This window comes from Felis catus, chromosome E1, assembly GCF_018350175.1.
Source record: "Felis catus isolate Fca126 chromosome E1, F.catus_Fca126_mat1.0, whole genome shotgun sequence".
Taxonomy (NCBI): Eukaryota; Metazoa; Chordata; class Mammalia; order Carnivora; family Felidae; genus Felis; species Felis catus.
The window spans coordinates 56048131-56069303 of record NC_058381.1 but is presented as its reverse complement, the minus strand read 5'-3'; the positions used below and the strand labels follow the sequence as shown (position 1 = coordinate 56069303).

General features: G+C 53.4%; 2 protein-coding genes across 4 annotated transcripts in view; both read right to left on the bottom strand.

Moving 5' to 3' along the window:
* Positions 1 to 756, bottom strand: part of ITGB4 (integrin subunit beta 4) — a 31394-nt gene extending 30638 nt beyond the window's left edge. Inside the window, exon 1 of the mRNA XM_045044414.1 lies at positions 477 to 756. The gene's annotated coding sequence lies outside the window, so the exon portion shown is untranslated. The remainder of the gene's footprint in view (positions 1 to 476) is intronic.
* A 9104-nt stretch (positions 757 to 9860) lies between these two features.
* The window catches only part of SAP30BP (SAP30 binding protein), a 36659-nt gene continuing 25346 nt past the window's right edge, over positions 9861 to 21173 (bottom strand). For all 3 annotated transcript variants that reach the window (XM_019818252.2, XM_019818253.2, XM_003997156.4), the window contains 7 exons: positions 17506 to 17594; positions 15155 to 15246; positions 14300 to 14360; positions 13774 to 13825; positions 12846 to 12904; positions 11772 to 11856; positions 9861 to 11520 (listed from right to left, as the gene is read on the bottom strand). In XM_019818252.2, coding sequence (XP_019673811.2) covers positions 11339 to 11520; positions 11772 to 11856; positions 12846 to 12904; positions 13774 to 13825; positions 14300 to 14360; positions 15155 to 15246; positions 17506 to 17594 — 620 coding nt within the window. In that variant the 3' untranslated portion in view covers positions 9861 to 11338. The remainder of the gene's footprint in view (positions 11521 to 11771; positions 11857 to 12845; positions 12905 to 13773; positions 13826 to 14299; positions 14361 to 15154; positions 15247 to 17505; positions 17595 to 21173) is intronic.

The window sequence follows — 21173 nt, the reverse complement described above, 5'->3', positions numbered from 1 at the left end:
CCAGTAGGCCTGCCAGCCACTGCCTAACCTCTGCCCACTTCTCTCAAACATTCACCGGACTCCCAGGCCTCTCTCCTTGCTCCCTCTTCTAGCTCAGAGGTCTGAAGGCAAGAGCCTCCTCCAGCTCCACTGCCCCTCTGCCCCCAGCTGCCCTCTGGGCACACCCTGGCAGGCCAGGCACCGGCAGGGGCAGGATGGGGCCAAGGCCTGCCAGCCTTTAGGAAGGGAAGAGCTGAGGAAACAAAAAGCCACCCAGCCCTCCCAACAGGGTCCCCTGAGTTGCTGGCCGGGGCGGGGTGGGCACTCACTTTCTCCTCCTCTCCTCCAAAGTCCCAGAATGGATGCCCAGCTCAGGCCGCCAGGGGCACTGGAGGCGCAGGATGGGTGCAGCCCGGCGATCCCCGGCTCCCCCACCCCCACCCCCGCCCTGTGCCTAGGCCCCCCCGGCGCCCGCCGCGGTCGGAGGCCAGACCTACCTTGGCGCGGACGCGCGCCCTCCCCGCGCTGGGCTCCGCTGGGCCGCTCCGGCTGCAGCGCGCGGGCGAGCCGGGACTGTCCGGGGACTGCCCGGAGGGCGGGTGGCAGGGAGGGCGGGCGGCGGGCGGCGGCCGCGGGGAGGGGACCGCTTTATGGGGCGGGCGGCAGGTGGGAAGGAGGCGCTGGTGAGTCAGGCAGGCCGCATTCCTGCGCGCGGCGCACACCTGTCGGGGCAGGAGCCGGGGCGCCGCCGTCGCCGGGCCCGCCCCCCGGAAAAGGCTGCGGTTCCCGCGGCGCCCGGCCCCTCGTCCCGACCGACGGCGGCGGGGGCAGGGGAGGAGCCTCCCCTCTCTCTCCAGTCCAGCCCCGGGCGCGGCGCCTCCCCACCCCTCCAGCCTGCAGACTCTCGGCTGCCCGGATGCCTCGGGCCCGGCCCGGGGTGGCCTCGTAGACCCCCTGCCCGGCCGCCGCTCTCCCACCTCCGGGCGCTAGGCGGTGAGCAGCCCCGCGGCCCCGACGGCAATCGACTGTGCTCATGGCTTCTGTCCTGCGCGAGGCAGGGGCCCAGGGATGACCCAAGCCTGATCTGTCATTCACCGGGTCCTCCTCTCAGCCTCCCCCACCCTCGGCCTCCGTGTGTGTCCAGAGGGAGATGCCAGGAAGGACCGCTTCCCTGAGTGTCCTCAAGCAAGGTACTTAAAGCTCCTTAAAATCTGAGTAATACCCATCAAGTGGCCAGTCTTGACCCGGCATGGAGTAGGCACTCAAGTGGTTATAGTTGTTCTTGACAAGCGGGTTCACGAATCTGACCCCTCCAGTCCTCTGCCTGCAGTCCTTCAAGGTCCACACGTGCTCAAGCTGGAGCCTCTCAAGTCGCCTGGACTTGGTCTACTTCTCGAGTCCCACCTGCCAACAGTGTCAGACCACACCCATGGCCAGCAGCGCCCCCTGCCCAAAGCAGGCAGCTTCAAGCCACCACGCTTTTACCCCAGGCTGGGCTCTGCTCCAGATATCTCGGTTCTCCTTCCCAATCCCTGCCCCCAACCAGCCTGGTTTATCCCCCCTTTACTCGAAAGCCTTGTGCTGATGTGGCCTGCTCCAGAGAGTCTCCCTGACCTCCTTGCACCCTCAGTTGGGTTACGCGTCCCTGTGGCCCCCCCAGGGCGTGACTTTTTCATGCCGTTTGCCACATGGGTTTGAAATGATCCGTTTAGGGGTCTTTCTTCTCCATTGGACTGTGAACCCTGAGGACCAACGCTCTCTAGCACACCTTTTTATCTCCAGCACCTAGCGCAGTGCCTGGCACGGAGCAGGTGCTCAGCGAAAGTGTGGCTGAAGCTGATGGGACTGCCACAAAGCCTCCCAACCGTCGGTGCTCTCGTGTGTAAACAGGCTTGTGCACCGGCAACTCTCAGAGTGATCGTGGGAGTAGCTGGCACTGGATATGGAGGTGCCACGGACACACGAGTGCTCACTGCAACTGTGTGAGCCACAGTCACTGCCGCCAGCTTGCCCAGACGTCTTTGAGAGCTGCTCTGGACCTGCCAGGAACTCAGAGAGGCTGGCTCCTGGATTTGGGAGCACTGTGGCAGGAGCTCCGGTTTGGTTGAGGCACTCAGGTCTGGGTGTTCCAGGCCAGCACAAGCACCCTGAGGACCTGAGCTACTCCAGAATGTTTTTTTATTTTTATTTTTTATTTTTTATTTTTTTTCAACGTTTATGTATTTTTGGGACAGAGAGAGACAGAGCATGAACGGGGGAGGGGCAGAGAGAGAGGGAGACACAGAATCGGAAACAGGCTCTAGGCTCTGAGCCATCAGCCCAGAGCCTGACGCGGGGCTCGAACTCCCGGACCGCGAGATCGTGACCTGGCTGAAGTCGGACGCTTAACCGACTGCGCCACCCAGGCGCCCCTGTTTTTTTATTTTTTAGTAAGTTCCCTGAGATCAAGACCTGAGCTGAGATCAAGAGTCGGACGCTTAGCTAACTGAGCCACCCAGGTGCACCACCCCCAACTTTTTATGTTGAATACTTGCAAACATACAAAAAAAGTTAAAAAAAAAAAAAAGAGTATAAAGATCACTTGTATTGTACAAAGATCACCTAAACCCAAGAGTTAACGTTTGCCATATTTGCTTTATTTATGTATTTATATATCTTTTTATCTGAATTTTTTTTTTACATTTATTTATTTTTGAGAGACAGAGAGAGACAGAGCATGAGCAGGGGAGGGGCAGAGAGAGAGGGAGACACAGAATCCAAAACAGGCTCCAGGCTCCGAGCTGTCAGCACAGAGCCCGACGCAGGGCTCGAACCCATGAACCGTGAGATCATGACCTGAGCTGAAGTCGGACGCTCAATCGACTGAGCCGCCCGGGAACACCTATATATCTTTTTATTTGAATTTAAGTTGAAGAGACCATGACATTTCAACTAGGCAGGCATCTCCCAAGATCAGTCCCCCACATAACCACAATAGCTTTTTCACACCAGCGAAAATGAACAGGGATGTCCTATTATCTATGATTCAGTCCATATTAAAATTTCTTCGTTGTGCCAAAGTTGTCTGTTATAACTGTTTCCTTTTTTTTTTTTAACTTTTAAAAAATTGTTTCCTTTTGAATTTGAGTCCAATCCACGTCACCCATTACATTTGACTGTTTTATCTCTTTCCTGCTTTAAAACAGTTTCACCCCCACCCACCACACCACTGACCTTTCAAAGAAACAGGCCAATTGGGGCACCTGGGTGGCTGAGTCGATTAAGTGTCCGACTTCAGCTCAGGTCATGATCTCACGGTTCTGGGGTTTGAGCCCTGTGTCGGGCTCTGTGCTGACAGCTCGGAGCCTGGAGCCTGCTTCGGACTCTGTGTGTGTGTCTCTCTCTGCCCCTCCCCTGCTTGTGCTCTCTTTCTCTCAGAAATAAACATTAAAAAAAACAAACCAAAAACAACCCACAAAGAGGTCAATAGATCTGTAGAATGTCCTACTGTACAGATTTGTCTGATTGCTTCCTCATGGTGTCATTGGACTTTTTTTTTTTTTTTTTTTTAGTCTACTGTAAACTGGAAGTTATGTATAAAGGCCTGATTAGATTTATGGGAAACATTTTTGGCAAGGCTGATCATAGATGGTGCTGGGTGTGTTTTATTGGGTGGCACATGATGTCAGCTGTCTCGCTGTTAGTAATTATTAAGGAAACGACTGCCATCCATCTTTCCCCCTTGTAAAAATACGTTATTTACTTTGTGATTAAGAAGTAATCTAGACGGGGTGATGATGCTTTGTCACCCTGCCCACTTCCCCACAAACTTTCACTGAAGGGTTTTAGTGAAGGTGATTGTGGATCCATTTTTGGATCAAAGATCCATTGTTGATCTTTGCCTGAATTTTGGGATTGAAGAATGGTGATTTCCTGTTTCTACATTAAGAGAATGTATCCTCTGATTAAAAAAAAAAAAAATCAGTTCTGCTTATCAACAGGGAATGAACTATGTGCCTCCAAAAATATAGGATATGGCTGACTCCGTTGGTAGAGCATGTGACTCTTGATCTCAGGGTCATGAGTTCAAGCCCCACATTGGGTGTGGAGCCTACTTAAAAAAAATTAATTAAAAAAAACCCCTGAGGGGCGCCTGGGTGGCTCAGTCAGTTGAGCGTCCGACTTCGGCTCAGGTCATGATCTCACAGTCCGTGAGTTCGAGCCCCGCTTCAAGCTCTGTGCTGACAGCTGAGAGCCTGGAGCCTGCTTCGGATTCTGTGTCTCCCTCTCTCTCTGACCCTCCCTCGTTCATGCTCTGTCTCTCTCTGTCTCAAAAATAAATAAACATTAAAAAAATAAAAAAAAAACCCTGAAAATATAGGATAAGTACTTCTTTTTGGGTAATACAAAATTTTATTATTTATTTGTTTTTTATTATTTTGTACTTTATTGAACACGTCTGAAATGTAAAGCTAAAATAGGATTTTAAGGAGGCACCTGGCTGGCTCAGTCTGGAAGCCCCATGTTGGGGATAGAGATTACTTAAAAATGAAATCTTTAGGGGCGCCTGGGTGGCTCAGTGGGTTAAGCATCTGACTTCAGCTCCAGTCATCATCTCGTGGTTTGTGAGGTCAAGCTGAGAGCACAGAGCCAGGAGCCTGCTTCGGGTTCCGTGTCTCCCTCTCTCTCTCTGCCCCTACCCAGCTTGTGCTCTGTCTCTTTCTCTCTCTCAAAAATACACAAACATTAAAAAAACAAAATCTTTAAAAACATAAATAAGACCTTAGGGGCGTCTGGGTGGCTCAGCCGGTTAAACGTCTTCAACCCAGGTCACCATCTCACTCATAGTTTGTGAGTTAGTGCCCTACATCGGCCTCTCTGCTTTCAGCAAGGAGCTCGCTTCAGATCCTCTGTCCTCCTCCTGCCCCCCTTTGCCCCTCCCCTGCTTCCTCCTCATTCTCTCTCTGTCTTTCAAAATATATAAATAAGCTTAAAAAAAAAATAAGACTTCAAGAATTTTGCATAGTAAAAGGGGGTAAAGTCCTATTCACCCATGTAGTGAGTAGTAAACTAGGAAAATTCGTAAAACTTTGGGAATTAGGAGTAAAAACCCGTTCAGGACTTAAGGGAGGTCCTTGGTTTGTTATTACAAAAATCTGTTGACTAAAGTCTATCCGAGTAAGACTGTCGGTTTATGAAAAACTCCAAATTGCACAAAACCCCACTGGGCAGGAGAAACAGCCAGGATAGAAGGACGTGGGGAAAGCCAGTCTGCGGCAGCGCTGGAGGGTGGGAACCCCGCGGGAGGCTGCAGCTCACGTCCACAACCAGTGGGTAAGAGTAGGCTAAGAAGTCTAGAGGCAGAGGTTAGTGCATTCACCAAAAGCTTTTGCTTTCCAGCCAAAGTTTCTAGGATGCTGATGTTTTCCTCAAACAAGTCAGAATTGGGGCGACTGGGTGGCTCAGTCGGTTAAACGTCTGACTTCAGCTCGGGTCATGATCTCACGGTTTGTGAGTTCAAGCCCTGCGTTGGGCTCTGTGCTGACAGCTTGGAGCCTGGAGCCTGCTTCGGATTCTGTTTCTTTGCCCCTCTCCTACTCGCTCTCTCTCTAATATTAAAAAAAAAAAAAAAATCAAACAAGACAGAGCCTTTTAAATATCCCTATATATATATCCCTATATATATATCCTTATGTGTATATATATATATATATATATATATATATCCCTCTCTCTATATATATCCCTATATGTATATCCCTACACACACACACACACACACACACACACACACATATATACATATATAGCATATATTTTATTTTTAGCATTTATTTATTTTTGAGAGACAGGGAGAGAGCATGAGCAGGGGAAAAGCAGAGAGAGAGGGAGACATAGAATCCCACAGAGCCCGACGCAGGGCTTGAACCCACGCACTGTGAGATCATGACCTGAGCCGAAGTGGGATGCTTAAGCGACTGAGCCACCCAGGCGCCTCCAAATCACTATTAAGATTACCAAACAACCCAACAGATTTCACTTGGGGTAAAAACATGGCATAAAAATAGTGTCAAGTATATTCACACTGTTGGGCAAGAGGTCTCCAGAACTTTTCATGTTGCCAATTGAAACTCTGTACCCCTTAAACAGCTCCCCATTTCCTCCTCCTCTAGTCCCTGGTTAATTATCATTCTATTTTTGCCTCAATGAATCTGTCTAGTTTAGATACCTTATATAAGTGGAATCATACAGCATTTATCTTTTGTGATTGACTTATTTCACTTGTCATCATATCCATCTATGTTGCATGAGGCAAGGTTTTCTGCCTTTTTAAGATTGAATAATATTCCTTAGTATCTAAATACCACATTTTGTTTATCCATTCCTCTGTCAATGGGCATTGGGTTGCTTCCACTTCTTGGAGATTGTAATAATGGTGCTGTATGAACAGGGGTGTGCAAATAAATCTTCTCCACCCTATTTTCAATTCTTTTGGATATATCCCCAAAAGTGGGATTGATGGATCATGTGGTAATCAATCCCATGTTTACTTTTTTGAGGACCACCATACTCTTTTCCAGAATGATTGTGCCGTTTTAGAATTCCATCAGGAATGCCCAAAGGGTGAATTCTTTTAACTATCAATTTCAGAGTAAAGAGTTAAGGTATTCAATTCCAGTGGTCCACGACTACATTTTTTTTTTTTTTTCAAATACTATGCAGGAGTAATTTTTTTTGCATGAATAATTTTGTATTTACTCAATAGTGTACAATGGTGATGTTGTGATATAGTAAGACATCTATAAATGGTCATTGTCCATGGTTCCCAGAGCAGCTCTGGAGCCATAGAGGTGAAAGGAGTGTCTTTTGTTATTCATGACAAGTCCCTTTCAATCACACCAGTTTATGTTAATGAGGTGACTTTTGGAAAGCCACTAAGGATGGGGGTGCTGGTTGTCTGGGGAACCAACCACATGATTAGAGTTGGAACTTTCAGCCTCAACCCTTCCCCACCCCCACCCCACCCCCACTGACCTCTGGCGAGTGGGGCGAATGGACTGGAGATTGAGTTCCATCCCCAATGGCCAGTGATTTAATCCACCATGCCTCGTACTGAAGCCGCCATCAAAATCCTAACCAAAGGGGGTTCAGAGAGTGTCCAGCTTGTTGAACACCTGGTGTGCTGGGAGGGTGGTGTGCCCAAAGAAGGCGTGGGAGCTCCATACTCCTTAATCCCTACTGAGCCCCCTATGTATCTCTTTTATCTGGCTGTTTCTGAGTTGTATCCCTCTTATAAGCTAGTCTAATAAGTCGACTGTTATTCCTGAGTTCCGTGAGCCATTCTAGCCAATTATTGAGTCTGAAGAGGGGGTCATGGGAACTCCCAATTTATAACCAGTTGGTCAGAAGTGCCAGGGGCCTGGCCCTACAATCAGCATTTGAGCAGGGGGCAGTCTTGTGGTACTAAGCTCTTAACCTGGGGTCTGCGCAAACTACAAGCAGTTGGTGTCAGACTTACACGATGTGGGGGCTGCGTGGATGGCTCAATCAGTTAAGTGTCCGACTCTTGATTTCAGCTGAGGTCGTGGTCTCACCCACCATTCATGAGTTGAAGCCCCACATCGGACTCTGTGCTGACAACCCAGAGCCTGCTTGGGATTCTCTCTCCCTTCTCTCTCTGCCTCTACCCTGCTCACGTGCTTGCTCTCTCCACTAAGTAAATAAACTTAAGAAATTACAGGATGTGAAAAGCCTACACATTTGGTGTCAGAAGTGTTCTGGGGGTGTTGTGAGTGGTAGTGTACAGGGAACAAGAGAGTTTTTCCTTTTTGACAATAATTGCATTCTTTTTATTTATTTATTTTTTAAACGTTTATTTATTTTTGAGGCAGAGAGAGACAGAGCATGAACGGGGGAGGGTCAGAGAGAGAGGGAGACACAGAATCTGAAACAGGCTCCAGGCTCTGGGCTGACAGCCCAGAGCCCGACGCGGGGCTCGAACCCACAGACCGCGAGATCATGACCTGAGCCGAAGTCGGACGCTTAACCGACTGAGCCACCCAGGCGCCCCAATAATTGCATTCTTTCTGAAGGTTCAAATTTAATCCCATTTGGCCAGGGGGAGATCCCTTCAAAACCGGTTCAACTGACCTTTGGAACACTCCTGTCAGTCTTCCTGGCTTTCTGTAATAAACTGCCCCAGTCCCACTTAGATTTCGGGATCAGCCCTTTCTCTAAGGAGCCCTGTTCCTTTTTGTGGGGAGTCGCATTATGAGGTCAAGATCTGGGTGCTGCTTGTACTGACTGCTCCTACGGGCCACTGCTTCCGGGTCCTTCCAGTGGACATAGCTGGGAAATTTTTTTTTTTTTGGAATCATGAATTCATATTGGTTTCCCAAACATTAGAGAATTTTCTTAATTTCTTGGGAGTTTATTCTTTTATCTCTTTGCTCTCATTTTTGTTTTGTATTTCCTCTTTTCTTCACAACAGGCAGTGTATGACACGCGGTGTTCTACACCCTGCCCCTGTCATTTTCTCCTTCCTTGAGATCACTCCAGATCTGTCCATGGAGATCTTCCTCATTCTTCTTTTCTGGCTCAACGGCCCTTTCTTTTTTTTTTTTTTCTTTAACAGATTTTAAACATACACAGAATTTGGAGGGGATAGTGAATGAACCTTTCTGTGCCTATCACTGGGCCTCAACAATTGCCAATGTGCCGGTAATCCAGAACAGAAGGCCGTGCGGGTGGGATGAGGGTTGGGAGCTTTCAGACCAGTGACCGAGCGGGCAGGAACCACCTCTCCTTCCATCCCTGTCCCTCGAGTCACCTGGGCACTTGGGGCACAAGGTGGCTGACCACTCTGTCTCCACTCACAAGGAGAACAGGGAGACACGAGTGGTCTTGGCCCCCAACGTGTGCTCAGCCGTTACAAGGCACGGAGAAAGGAGCGATGAACGCCCAGGGGAGACCGGGAAGGAAGGCCTGAGCTGCATCTGTTAGTGCCGCATGTGCAGAGGTGGGGATGGTCAAAGGGCAGTGGAGAAAAGGAGCTGGAGGCCTCGGGAGGCTGGGAGCGGCGACGAGGCCACTGGTGTCCTTCCCGTGCCACACTGAAGGGGGACTCTCAGGGGGAAAGCAGGGGCCACGCGACCTGGCGAGAGTCCTGTGATGAGGGGGTGTAGGAGGAGGTGGCCAGATGGAACCTGGATGGGAGCGGGAGAGGCCGAGAAAACATACAGACGAGGTCAGAGCAATCTGCCACAAGAGGGACGAGGGCCGGAACTAAGCAGGAGTGATGGCGGCAGAGAAGGGGTTTCCGAAGTGGCCCAACACATGTGGGGAGGGCACAGGATCTCGGGTGTGGAGCTCTTGGCCCAGGACAGATCATAATGTCGTGCTCCTAGAAGCACAGGAAGAAGGCAGGGATGCCTGGGTGGGTGGGAGAGCTCGGCTGACCAGGCTGAGTTCTCCGCGAGCAAACCAGGCAGAAACCACTTGGTGCCTAGTGCCTGTGACACCGTTTCCACAGAAAGAAACTGGTCATTTGACCCCGTGCCACCCTCAGTGGGACTAAGGTGGGCAGGCACTAATCTTGTTTTACAAAAAGAGGAAAGTTCAGAGGGATTAGAGACCTTGACCCAACTCACAAGGCTTCCGGGGGGCTACCCTGGGGCTGCCCAACTCATTGGGTCAGTGGTCATTACTGCTCAATGGGAGGGCAGTGGGTGCCCAGAGGACAGCAAAGGGCCATGACCTTGGAGTTTTTTTTTTTTATCAGCTGTGGAGTTTCTGTCCTTGGTCTAAAGCAAGAAGGCGCTGGATAGGCCAGCAACACGCACTTGCAGGGTCCCTTACAGTTTATAAAGCTCTTGCGCGAATCAGCTCACGGACTCCTCACAACCACCTTACAAAGCTTTATTACGGTGATTTGACAGAGGGGACTCACAGAGACAATGGCCCAAGACACACCAACCAACACACAACTTCAAGTTTAACCCAGGATCCAGGGCAGAGGGGCCGAGTCTGCGTCCAGTGCCCCTCCCATTGTGTCACACAGCCTCCCGCGCGAGCCCCAGAGCCCCCACACTACGGAGGTGCCCCTGCTGGAGGCTGCAGGGCAGCCAGCCTTCAGAGACCCTCTTGGGACTCAGGGCACAGCAGCTCCTCTCCGGGGCCGCGAAGTCCCAGCAAAGGAGGGGAGGGGGACAACGGACCTCCCTTGGTGCCCAAGTGTGTGTGGCTGGGGGGACGGGGGAAGGGACCAATGTGAGTCCACTTTTCTTTCGGGGACGGCAGGGCAGGATCACCACACTCCTTTGGTCATGCAACAGTTACCAGGTGCACTTTGAGGACCATCGTTCTAAAGCTCTGCCCGTGCCACAGAAGCAACCCGGCTCTTCACGGCCCGGCTTCCCTCTCTGACACGTAGCCCTTCCGCTGGACCGGAGAGCTGCCAAACAGCAAGAAAGGCAAGCGAAATTTCCTCCAGGCTTTCGGGCCGACGGCGGCTGGGAAATCTGTTCTGGCCCCAAGAGGAGCCCGGCGGCCGCTGGCGCTGCCCAGATGCTGCTGTGGGGCAGAGATAACAGGCACAGGAAAGGTGGGGTGGCAGGGTCCTCCCAGGAGCCTGGCTCGCACGTAAACAATGAGCTGCCGCCGGCCAGCGCAGGAGGTGAGTCATGTCCCGCGCCGCGAGGAGCCTGCTGGCCGCGCTCGGCGGGCACTGAAGGACCGGGGCAACCTTGGCCAGGCGCTGAGGCCCCTCTGGCTGTGTGGGTTGGGGATCAAACCCAGGCCTTCTGGTAACCGGCTGACTTCAAAAGCCTGGGTGTGTCCAAAAAGTGGTCCGAGAGGGCTCAGTTGCCCCCAAGGGAGCAGAGGCCTCGGCTCTCGTCTGATAGCCAGCCGGGTTTCAGGATCAGGGCAGCAGACAGCCGGGACACGGGGCCTCCCCTAGCGCCACAGGCTTCGGCCACTCCGTTACTTACCCTGAGGTAATAACCCCAACAGGGAAGAGGAGAGGACACTTGGAACTTCCACATGTGCCTGAAAACGGACCACAGCAGAGGCCACTGCATCCAAGATGCTGAGATGTAAGAACACAGCACTTTTAATAGGGCACCAGACCCCAAGCGGTGTGCGGACGCTCTTCGGAGCACCCGACTCCTCTGCGGCAATGTCCTTTTCCTGGCCGGGATGACACACGGAGGCTCCTCTTGGGGTGGCGTCGCGGGAGCAGATCCCAGTCCTGAAACACACAAAGCGGCACCTCTGTGCCGCGTCGGTCCCCGGGTTGCGCACTCTCATCAAGTTCTGGAGCGGCCCCTCCCCTCGATGGAAGGGAGAGTGTCCGAGCCACCCGGGCTGCTCCCTCGGGTCACTGCTTGGCCTTTTTCACGATGGTGCCCACGGCAGAGATCACCGTGGTCTTGGAGCCGCTGGCACTGGTGGTCACCGTGACGACAGCTGGCAGGGTGGCCGTGGTGGTGAGGATGGTTGGCTGGGCTATCGTTGTCACCGGAATGGCCGAATCCCACTTGCTCTTTCTCTTCTGGGCATCTGGAGGAAGGCAAGGGATGAGTCAGGACCAAGACAGACCAAAGAGCGACGCTGCCTTTTCCAGCAGGCAGCGGTCAGAGCTTCGGGGCCGCCTGCCACGGAAGTGCGAGGGGCAGCCGGTGAACCGGGGACCCCACCCCAGGCTCCCAAGATGCCTCACAAACTCTGGGGTCAGGAAAGAAGCACAGCAAGGTGGAACCTGGGCCCAGGTCCCCATGGCCTCTGCTCCCCCAGACGAGGCAGCCTGCTACCTGCAACCGCTGTGCTGGCCGTGGTGGTGGTGGTGGCCGTGGCGTTGGTCGTGGTACCTTTCTTGGTGCCTGTCACAAACTCGATCTGGAGGGGGAAGAGGAAAGAGAGAAAACCTGTGCCAAGCTGTTTATCCGCATCCTCTGCCAGCGTCTGCTCCCGGTCGGCAGAGTCTGGCACCATACACAGGAGGCACTGGGAGGCAGCCCTGTCGTGCTGAGGGAGGGAGAGGCGTTGGAGGGACTTCTACCATTTTGAGGAGAGCCCTCCAAACTGACACGAAATGCTCCCGGTGTCTCCAAGTTTCTGCACGTGCAGGGCACCCCGGCCGGCCACTGCGCCCGGCACCCGGGATGGAGGCGCATCCACCCGCACGGGAGAAGCGCAGCTTTGGCCCCCAGGCGCCGCAGACACGTCCCACACTAAGCCTGGGGTTTGGAATGGGGAGGGAAAGAGACAGAGGGGCAGTTCACCAAGCGCTAAGAACGACAAGACCCGATCGCCCCTGCACCGGCTCCCAGAGGGCTGGCAGCCTTTCTGCTCAGGGGTCAGGGGCACATCCTGGAGGCCACAGCTGCTGCAGGAGGTCAGACCAAACCAAGGGTGGGCAGAGCTGGTGCCCCGAGGCCCAGTGTTCTGTCTCGGAGACTGCTCACAAAGGGCGCAAGTCTCATTTAGTCTCAGAGCCAAATTTCCGTTCCCCAAAGGATCCAGAACATGCTGCTTGGGAAGAAGTGGTGCTCAGAGCCCTAAAAGGAGGGGTCACCCGGCCACCAGACATGGGACCTACAAGGAAGCACCGAGGCGGACTGCGCAGATCAGATCTGGGGGCCAAGTAAGTACTCTCGGAAGGAACACACCTCTCAGGGAGGACACTGGTGACACTAAAGAGAGAGCCACCGGGGCTCTGCAGCTGGAAGGGGGAGGCCAAGGAGGACATCGCGCAGCAAACCACAAGACCCCAAGAAACCAAATGGAAGTAACCGAGAGGCACCTTCAAGCTGAAGGTGGGGGGTGGTGGGAAACGACACCCTAGACACCTGCCTTTTCCTTCAGGACCCTTGTCCACCACTTACTTTGGTTCGCTCCTTTTTGGCCTTTTCCAGTTTGTCCATCTCGATCTTCTGGGCTTTAGCTACAGAGACCAGAGAAGTTGTAACAAAAGCAGCCCTGGGACAGCTCCCACGTGAAGAGACACTCTAGGCGGAGGGACCCCACAACAGCACTTGTCACGCCCCCACCCCCGCACCGCACGCAGGTGGCCTCGAGGCCGCACAGTCTCACCGTCCTTTTGTGACCAGCAAAGGGAAGCGGCCTTAGATCTACAGAGCAGAGGCCTCAGATGTAAAGGACCTCGTCTGGAGGGGTGAGCTGCCCCCGAGCCCTAGCTGACTGTCACTGTGCGGGGACGGGGACGCAAGCCCAGGGTGGAATACCTTCCCACTGACCAAGAGCAGCTGCGTTACGGATTTTAGGTAAAACGTTGGCAACTGATTCAAGTGAAAACAAGATAAGACGTGTGGGCCAAACACAACACATTTTCAGGCCAGACGTGGCCCACGGCCTGCCGATTCAGGTCTGACATCTGAGGGCCTGGACTCTGTAATTCCTCCCAGTTCTCCCTACTGGGACCCTTGAGAAAATGCTTTCTCACCGGCCTCAGAAGACTCCGTCCCCCTGCCTGGCACACTGTCTGCATCTGCCAGACTGGCCTCTGTACGTCTTCAAACTTCGTCTTGAACACGGCCCCCACAGCAAGGCCGTCCCACCCCTTCGGCTGGCTAGATGGCCCTGCCTGGGCGCTCTCCCCCAACACTGCTCACTGCTAGGACCGCTCTGCCTTCCGTGCTGCATCATAAGCCTCCTGAGTCAGAGCGGGTCTGTTTTGTTCAACACTGTGTACCTACCTCCTCCGACACAGCCTGACACAGTGGGGACCCTGAAATACATGTTGGCTGACTGACTGGATGAACAGACAGGATAGATGGATGGACGGCCACCTACCTAATGCCTCGTAGTAGGAGTCCTCGGACCAGCCATGGGGGTCAAACATATCCTGAAAAAGAAGGAGTTAATGCTGCAGCCAGCAAGGGTCACTGGATGACCAATGGTTTAGAAACCCAAGTCCCCTCTCCCCGAATCTTTCCGTGGATTTTCCTGGCCTGGACTCCCCCTGCTCTAAGGGCATAGGGACTCAGATGCTATCCTGGGTTTCTAGCCAAAGGGGTGGCCGATTTGCTCTTGGGAATATGAAGCAGGGACGAGCCTGTTGACGGGCTGTGCCATCAGAGCACAGCCAAGTCCACCCTCAGTGACCGGTTGGGGCTTGGGGCCGGGTGTGTCACCGCAATCTCTCCCCGGACTATTCCAGAGCAGCGGGGACTCCCGACAAGGGAGCAGGGAACTGTGCTCTTCAGCCAGCACTGCCGCTACACGGGCCTTTCAGCAGCTCCAGGCTGAATCCAGCGAGGTGAGCACAGGGCCCTGGGTACCCTCCCCTCAACCCTCAGCCTCTGCACACGGGACGTACCTTTGGGTAGTTGGTGCCGAGCTCGTCAATTGCACAGAACTGGATCAGCTTCTCGTAGATGCTGAAAGAAAAATGCCAGAAGGCACTGAGCAGGCCCTAGTCCCGTGGCCTGTGTGGCACCTGATTTTGAGAGGCCAGAACGGTCTAGTTCCTGGGCTCAGACGAACCCTTTAAACCCAGCTGAATTGTTGTAAACAGGCTTCCCGACAGAACGGGAAACGTCCACTGGCCTGACACGAAGTCACTTGTCGTCCTCCCCACTCCCAGAGAGATGGACCGTTAGCCAGGACGGGTATGGTGTCCAGGTAAGGGCCGTGGGCTTTTTTCTGTTTTTGTTTTTGGTCTTATCTAGGCATCTGACCCTCAGTTTGTGTGACCGGGTTGGGCCCACATAAGGGCCGGGGCACGTCCTTGAGGTCACCACCATACCAGACTTTCCCAGGTGCGCCACCTGCTCAGACCCTGGACAGAGTAAGACCCAGACACAGCTCTGTTCGCAAAACCTGTCACCTGTACGCAGAATCAGTGACATTCTGGGAGTGAAAGAGGAACCCACGGGAATTGCCTAGTCCAATTCCCTCATTATAGAGATGAGGAAACTGAGACGTTGTGAGGCTGTGTGCCTTAGGAGTAGGGCGAGCAAGAGAACCCGGCCAGGCCTCCTCCAGCCCAGCTCAGGTCTCTCAGCATCCACTCCACACCCTGGCTTCCGTGTTACTGCAGTCTGGGCGATGGCCCCTTTGGACAGAGGGGGGATCTTAGCCGAGCCTCACCCTGCCACCTCCATGGGGGCATCCCAGTCCCCAGTCCTACATCAGCGACTCAACTGACCCTGCAGGCCCACGGGAAACTCACCTGGGGTTCCGAAATTCTTTCTTCCTTTGGATAATGTAATTCATATCCATTCCCTCCTTTATCTTCCGCTCATAAAGCTTCTGGATCTTGTCCTAGGCGGAGAAACAGAAGGGCACTTATGACGCCACCCCACCACCGACAATCCCAGTCTGTGGTCACACGTGCTGTGTGGGGACACTTGGACACAGGAGACCCACAGAGCCATGCGCAGCCCTACTCCAGCCACACTGTCTTTCTCCACCCAGCCTGTGACCGGCGCGGAGCACAAGTAAGACAGACTGAGATCAGTCTGTTTTCGTTTTGCTTTCTCCCTCTGGATGGCTGGCAGAGGGGGTGGTAAAAGGTCGAGGAAGAGAAACCGTGGACAAGACAACGAACGTATCCCCACCTGTGAATCAGCTCCTGAATCATCCAAAGAGGATTCAGGCAAAGAGTGGATGGGCAGGGGCTCCATGCTGCTTTTGAATTTAAACACCGGGTCAAGTCCTCAGCGGGAGACCTGGGAAGGCTAAGTTTTTGCGGAGGAAGGCAGGAGTAGAGTTTTTTGGATTTGGTCTCATAAGCTTCCTACGGTGTCCTTTGTAGGGAGGCTCACAGATGGCCAGTCCCCATCACTTTATGAAGAGGCACTGTCAGGGGTCAAGAGCTCATCTCATTAGAACTCCCCCGCCCCCAAAACCCCTGCTCTCTGGCTTTCAACCGGCAATAGGAGGGTCATCTGGCAGGAATGCAGACCAGTCCCACAGGTTATCTCAAGACCCACAGATGATCCCTGCAGCAGATGGCCTCCACACTTTCCAGCGCGTGAAGAGGCCCCAGACACCCGAGTCTCAGGACAGAGCCACCTGTGAGGTGGACCAGTGTTACCCAGCAAGGCTGGTGCTGGCCCAGGGCAAGGTCTCTCTGCAGCCTCCCCCACTAGTGGCGGCTAAAGGCACAGACTCTCCAGAAGGAAAACATTTGGGGCACTCTTCACCTGCGACAGGAGGTGGGCAGGGCCGGAGGTCCTGTGTGACGCCCTTTGGGAACATCAGGAGAGGTGATCCACTCCCTTTGTCAGGAGGCTGAATCTTTCTGCCGAGACTGGCCAGAGGAAGCACTGAAGTGCAGAGAGAGGTTTGTAATACATTTACCACGGAAGAGACAACCAAGAGCCACAAACTTCAACGTTATCTCTTCGAGGGCAAAGGGAGGCTTTCCACAGAAGACCTGGCAAATGGAGGGTGACCTGTATCTTACAGATTACTTTTCTGGGTTTTCTGGGCCATCAGATGGGTTCTCCCATTTCAAGTCAACTAAAGCGTTCACTTGATGTCGTGGTTTCCACGATTAGGAGAATCTAAAAATGAGAAATACACTGAACTCGAAGGCTGAGCCAGCCGGTTGTCTCTGTCTGGCAGATCGCCAGACTGTCCTTACAGGCTGCGGCTTGTTGCCTGGCAGGGAGGGGAGATGCTATCCTGGGGGGGGGGGGGGGGGGGGTGGACAACTCAGCAAAGGGAGGAGACTTCTGGGAAAGGAAGAGAATCTGTACTGTGCCCCCAACCCCGACTCTGGCCCTGCCCAGCCAGCTGCATTCCAGAGCCCCGGGTCCCCTTAGTCATCTATCCGTCAGGATGGTGCCGTGGGCCTGTGGTGTGGCCAGAGGCACCAGCAGAATCTGTGGGATGAGAGGTAGAGCAGGTGGACCCGATGCCACTAGTGGGCAGCCCTGGGTGTCCGCCCCATGGTCTGTCGCAAGGTTCCACACACAGGGGAACCCCCAGAGGACAAGGGGAAACAATCACAGGGGCTGAAAAGGAGGTGCAAACCCCAGGGCCCGCCCCCCCCCCCCCCCCCCAGGTCCTGCTCTCAACGGAGTAACTGCACGAAATAGTCTACCTCCTTGGGATTTCAGAACTTCAGGCCACGTCTGTCTGCAATTCTGTCAGACAAGCTAGTGAACTGCCACGTCAGGAATAGGAGCACAGGAATCTCAGGCACAGAAATGCTTGTGTTTTGGTGTTTCTACATTGTTTATTTTACATTTTAATGGTCCCTCAGTTTCTTGGCAAAGGTCCCCACTGGCTCAGCTGGGTTGCATGGAAGGTACCTTATTTTCTCTGCCTTGGCTTCAGACCTGAGGGTGAGCTAGGGGTCCCAGCTAGAACAGCATCAGGTGATGAGGCAGAGGGTGGCGGTGGGGACAGAGCAAACTCCTGATGGCAGGCTAAGAGAGGTAACCAGGACTGCACGCTCCTGCCCACCTGGCTGTTTCTTTTACGGAAGGGCTCTTAAAGTCGGACCAAACGAGACACTTGACCCAGGCTTTCTCATCTACACAGGCCTCATCAGCCGAGCTCTGTACTTACTTGTAAGTGATTTGAACATCTGCCAGGGGGTTCAGGGGGGATCTTGATTTCATCAGGCGACATGTTCCGGACTCTTTCAGAAAAGGAGGCTGTGGGAGGACAGAGAGAGAAAAATTCTGTGAGTGTGGATGTCAGGGGATAGCTGCGGGCGGGGGAAGGATCAGGGCCAGACATGAAGTTTAAAAAGAAAAAAAAAAAAAAAAAAAAAAAAAAGGGCACATACGTTTTCCAGGAGAGATAAAGGCTATGAAACGGTACAATGGTGTTCCCAGTGGCCTCTCTGCGGGTGTCATCTGAGTTGAGATCAAATGACCAGGAGGAACCAGCATGTGCCAACCCGGGGGAAGAGGGGACAAGTGTCAAGAATGCATGCTACTACGTCCAGCAGTTAACTTTGAAGGAAAGGGTACGTGCAGGGTGTGCTGGTGAATGTTTAACAGCCAGCTGGGGGGTGGGAGGTGAGCAGAGGAAGAGCTGTGATCTGCAGTGTCTGCCAGATTCCGGGGTATTCGTTCTCTCGTCGCTGGACCGAGGCCCAGGTGGGGGGCGCATCACTCGCTCACGGAGTGAGCCAGCTCCAGCCCGCCCGGTTGTGTTCCTACAACACCATCCCAGGATTCTGGAAACTCGCAGAGTTGCTTGGTATGTCATCCTTCTCACCTTAGGCCATCCGACCCAAGATACAGGAGAAACAGAGTTCGGGGTTCCCTAGGCTGTGGGATTCAAAGCATTCAAAACCGCCCTGTGCATAAATATTTCAAACATTACCTGCTGCTTATTAGCTTAGTCTTTTAAAAACAAACCAATCAACTCTCTTTTGGTCCGCCTAGTTCTCGGGAACAAAGGGCCTGATTCTGATGTGAAGAACCACAACTCCCGAGGGCTAGTTCCCTCAGCAATCGGCCACTGCCCACCCAAGTTTCCCACTCTCCGCTCCCTTCCCTGTAGCCTCTGGCCACCCTGGGCCCGCAGAGTGTGCTCTGGGTCACTCAGACAATGCGCTGTTTGTTGTAAGATTCCGTCTGTGCTCTTGAAAACATTCTCTCATGAAAAGGGGCATACAATGAGAGAACAGCAGGCGGAGTGGGGTGGGGCAGGATGAAGGGAAAGAATGAACAAACCAGCACCAAGAACACCCAGCAAGTACTTGCTGGGTACCCACTGTGTGCCAGGCCCGGGGCCATACTATCTCTTAGCCCTGAGTGGCTGCCGGGACGGCGTGATGAGAGCCTAGCACAGCCTTCGCCTTCTTTTCTACCGGGGCTGGGTTAATGTTTTCTTAGCAGATAAGGTGCTCTGATCTCCACTGAGTTGTGCTGTCACTACGAAGAACTCAGTGCCAAGAAGGGCTGAGGGTATGGCTCCACGGGCTTTGCCAGTCTCAACTGCTACGAAACACCCTGCACCGAGGCTGGGGCGGAGTCTCATAACGCGCTACGCGTGCAGACTCCCACGGCCGGCAGTGGGTTCTCACTGGATGTGCCCTGAGAACAGAGTGCTAGGCGTGCCATTTTGGGTGAAGGCCCGAGGACCGACACGGGGTGACACGTCCTGCTGTGGACCCGGGACACCAGTGCGGCCTAGGAGCGGTTTCCGCCAGGGGACTACGTGCTCCTCTTTGCCCAGCACCTTCCGTCTCCTGACGCCTGCAGCGATGGTGGCACCCATTATCTGGCTAGAGTTCAAGCCTCGCCCTGGCTTCTCCCTCCGTCTCAGCCTGAGGCTCATGCAGGCTGCAGAGGCCAGCTGAGAGTGGAATGAGCTGGGGTGAGCTGGCCCTCGTTATTTCCGGACGGCAAAAGCAAGGAGGGCCTGGGCAGGCTTTGGGCACAAGAAGGGGTGGAGAATGTATGTGTGCATGTGATGGAGACAAAGAATGCCCTTTGGCATTTGCCAGGAAAGCCTTTTGGAAAAACAGGGTGTGACACTGTTGCCACAGCAACCCAACCACACTAGGACTCAAACAGTATATAGTGTGACAGGGCCCCTCCTGAGCTCCCCGGTTAGGAACAAAAGAACTCCTCCGCAGTAACTGGCAAGTGAAGGGATATAGTCAGAAAATTAGATAAAAGTTTTCCCACAGCTTCCTTCAGTGATTTCAGGAGCCATCCTTCAGCGATTCTTTCCTAAGTCCCAGGATGATCTAAAGTAGACGACATCAACCCCACATACATATGGCGATGTGGGCGGCCACAAGGCCTCAAACCATCCTCCCAGGAAATCCATGGAGAAAGGTGCCGAGGCCCTTGGGGGCAGCTCCCAGTACTGTGGCTGCCCTTGGGGTCTACTGGGGGCATTCTAGAAGGGCAGCCGTACTCAGGATCTGAGAAGTCTACCTCGGTGACTCACCCCGTGCACATCCAAGCCAAAAACGGTCATGGTATCCGTGACGGCCAGGTACGAATCTGAGCAGGACCAGCTAGTCGGCTGGGCTTACGTAACGGTGGGGAGAGAAGAAGTGCCTGGGGGGTACTGTGGGGAGGGGAGGAGGCAGTGGAGTGCGCTCTAGTTCACCAGAGACACGGAGAAGCCGACTGCATTACCGCCTCAGGTCACAGTTCCAGGCATGACGAGGGGGCATCCATTGGCTGCCTGGAGGGGACAGACTGGCCACGCGTGCTCAGTGCTGTCAAGCGGCCACAGTGTCAGAGGAACCCGAGTCAGCTGCTCTACTTTCATTTGCTCCATTAAACGGGGGCCACCTAGGGGCCCCTTGGTGGTTCAGTCAGTTAAGTGTCCGACTCTTGGTTTCGGCTCAGGTCATGATCTCACGGTTCGTGAGTTTGAGCCCTGCATCGGGCTCTGGGCTGATGGCACACAGCTTGCTTGGGATTCTCTCTCCCTCTCTCTGTCCCTCCCCTGTTCACTCTCTCTCTCAAAATGGATAAATACACTTAAAAAAAATAATAATAAAAAAAAAATAAAGGGGTGCCTGGGTGCCTCAGTCAGTTAAGCGTCTGACTTCGGCTCAGGTCATGATCTCACTGCTCTTGAGTTCGAGCCCTGAATCGTACTCTGTGCTCACCAGCTCGGAGCCTGGAGCCTGCTTCGGATTCTGTCTCTGTCTCTCTGCCCCTTCCCTGCTCGTGCTCTGTCTCTCTCAAATAGAAAATAAAACACATAAAAATTTGTTTTTAATTGCAAAAAAGAAAACAAAACCTGGAGCCACCTACATATAGGAAAATGCTTCCCATACCAGGGGAGCAACCCGAGAGGCCTATCTCCAGAGGTATTTTATTAACAAAAGGAGCTGAGTTCAGGCAGACCTCAAGTACCACCTCCTGAGTGAGAAACAGTAGGAGCAAACAAGACTACGAGGCTCCAATACCTACTGTGGTGCACAGATTAAATTGTGGCGGTAATCCTACAATAAAATAACGTATTTAGCAATAAAACGAAATTACGGATACGCTCAATCACACAGAGGGATCTCAAGACCATATGGGAAGCGAAGGAAGCCAGACAAAAATAAGATGGCACTTTCATTTCTGTCAGTGGTTCTCAACTGGGGGCAATTACGTTCCCCCCGATCCCCGAGGGGACATTAGGCAATGTCTAGAAACGTTTTTCCTTGTCACATGTGGCAGAGGGAGGGGAGTGCCACTGGCATCCAGAAGGCCGAGGATGCTAAAACACCGTGTAAAACACAGGCCAGGCCCCCACAACAA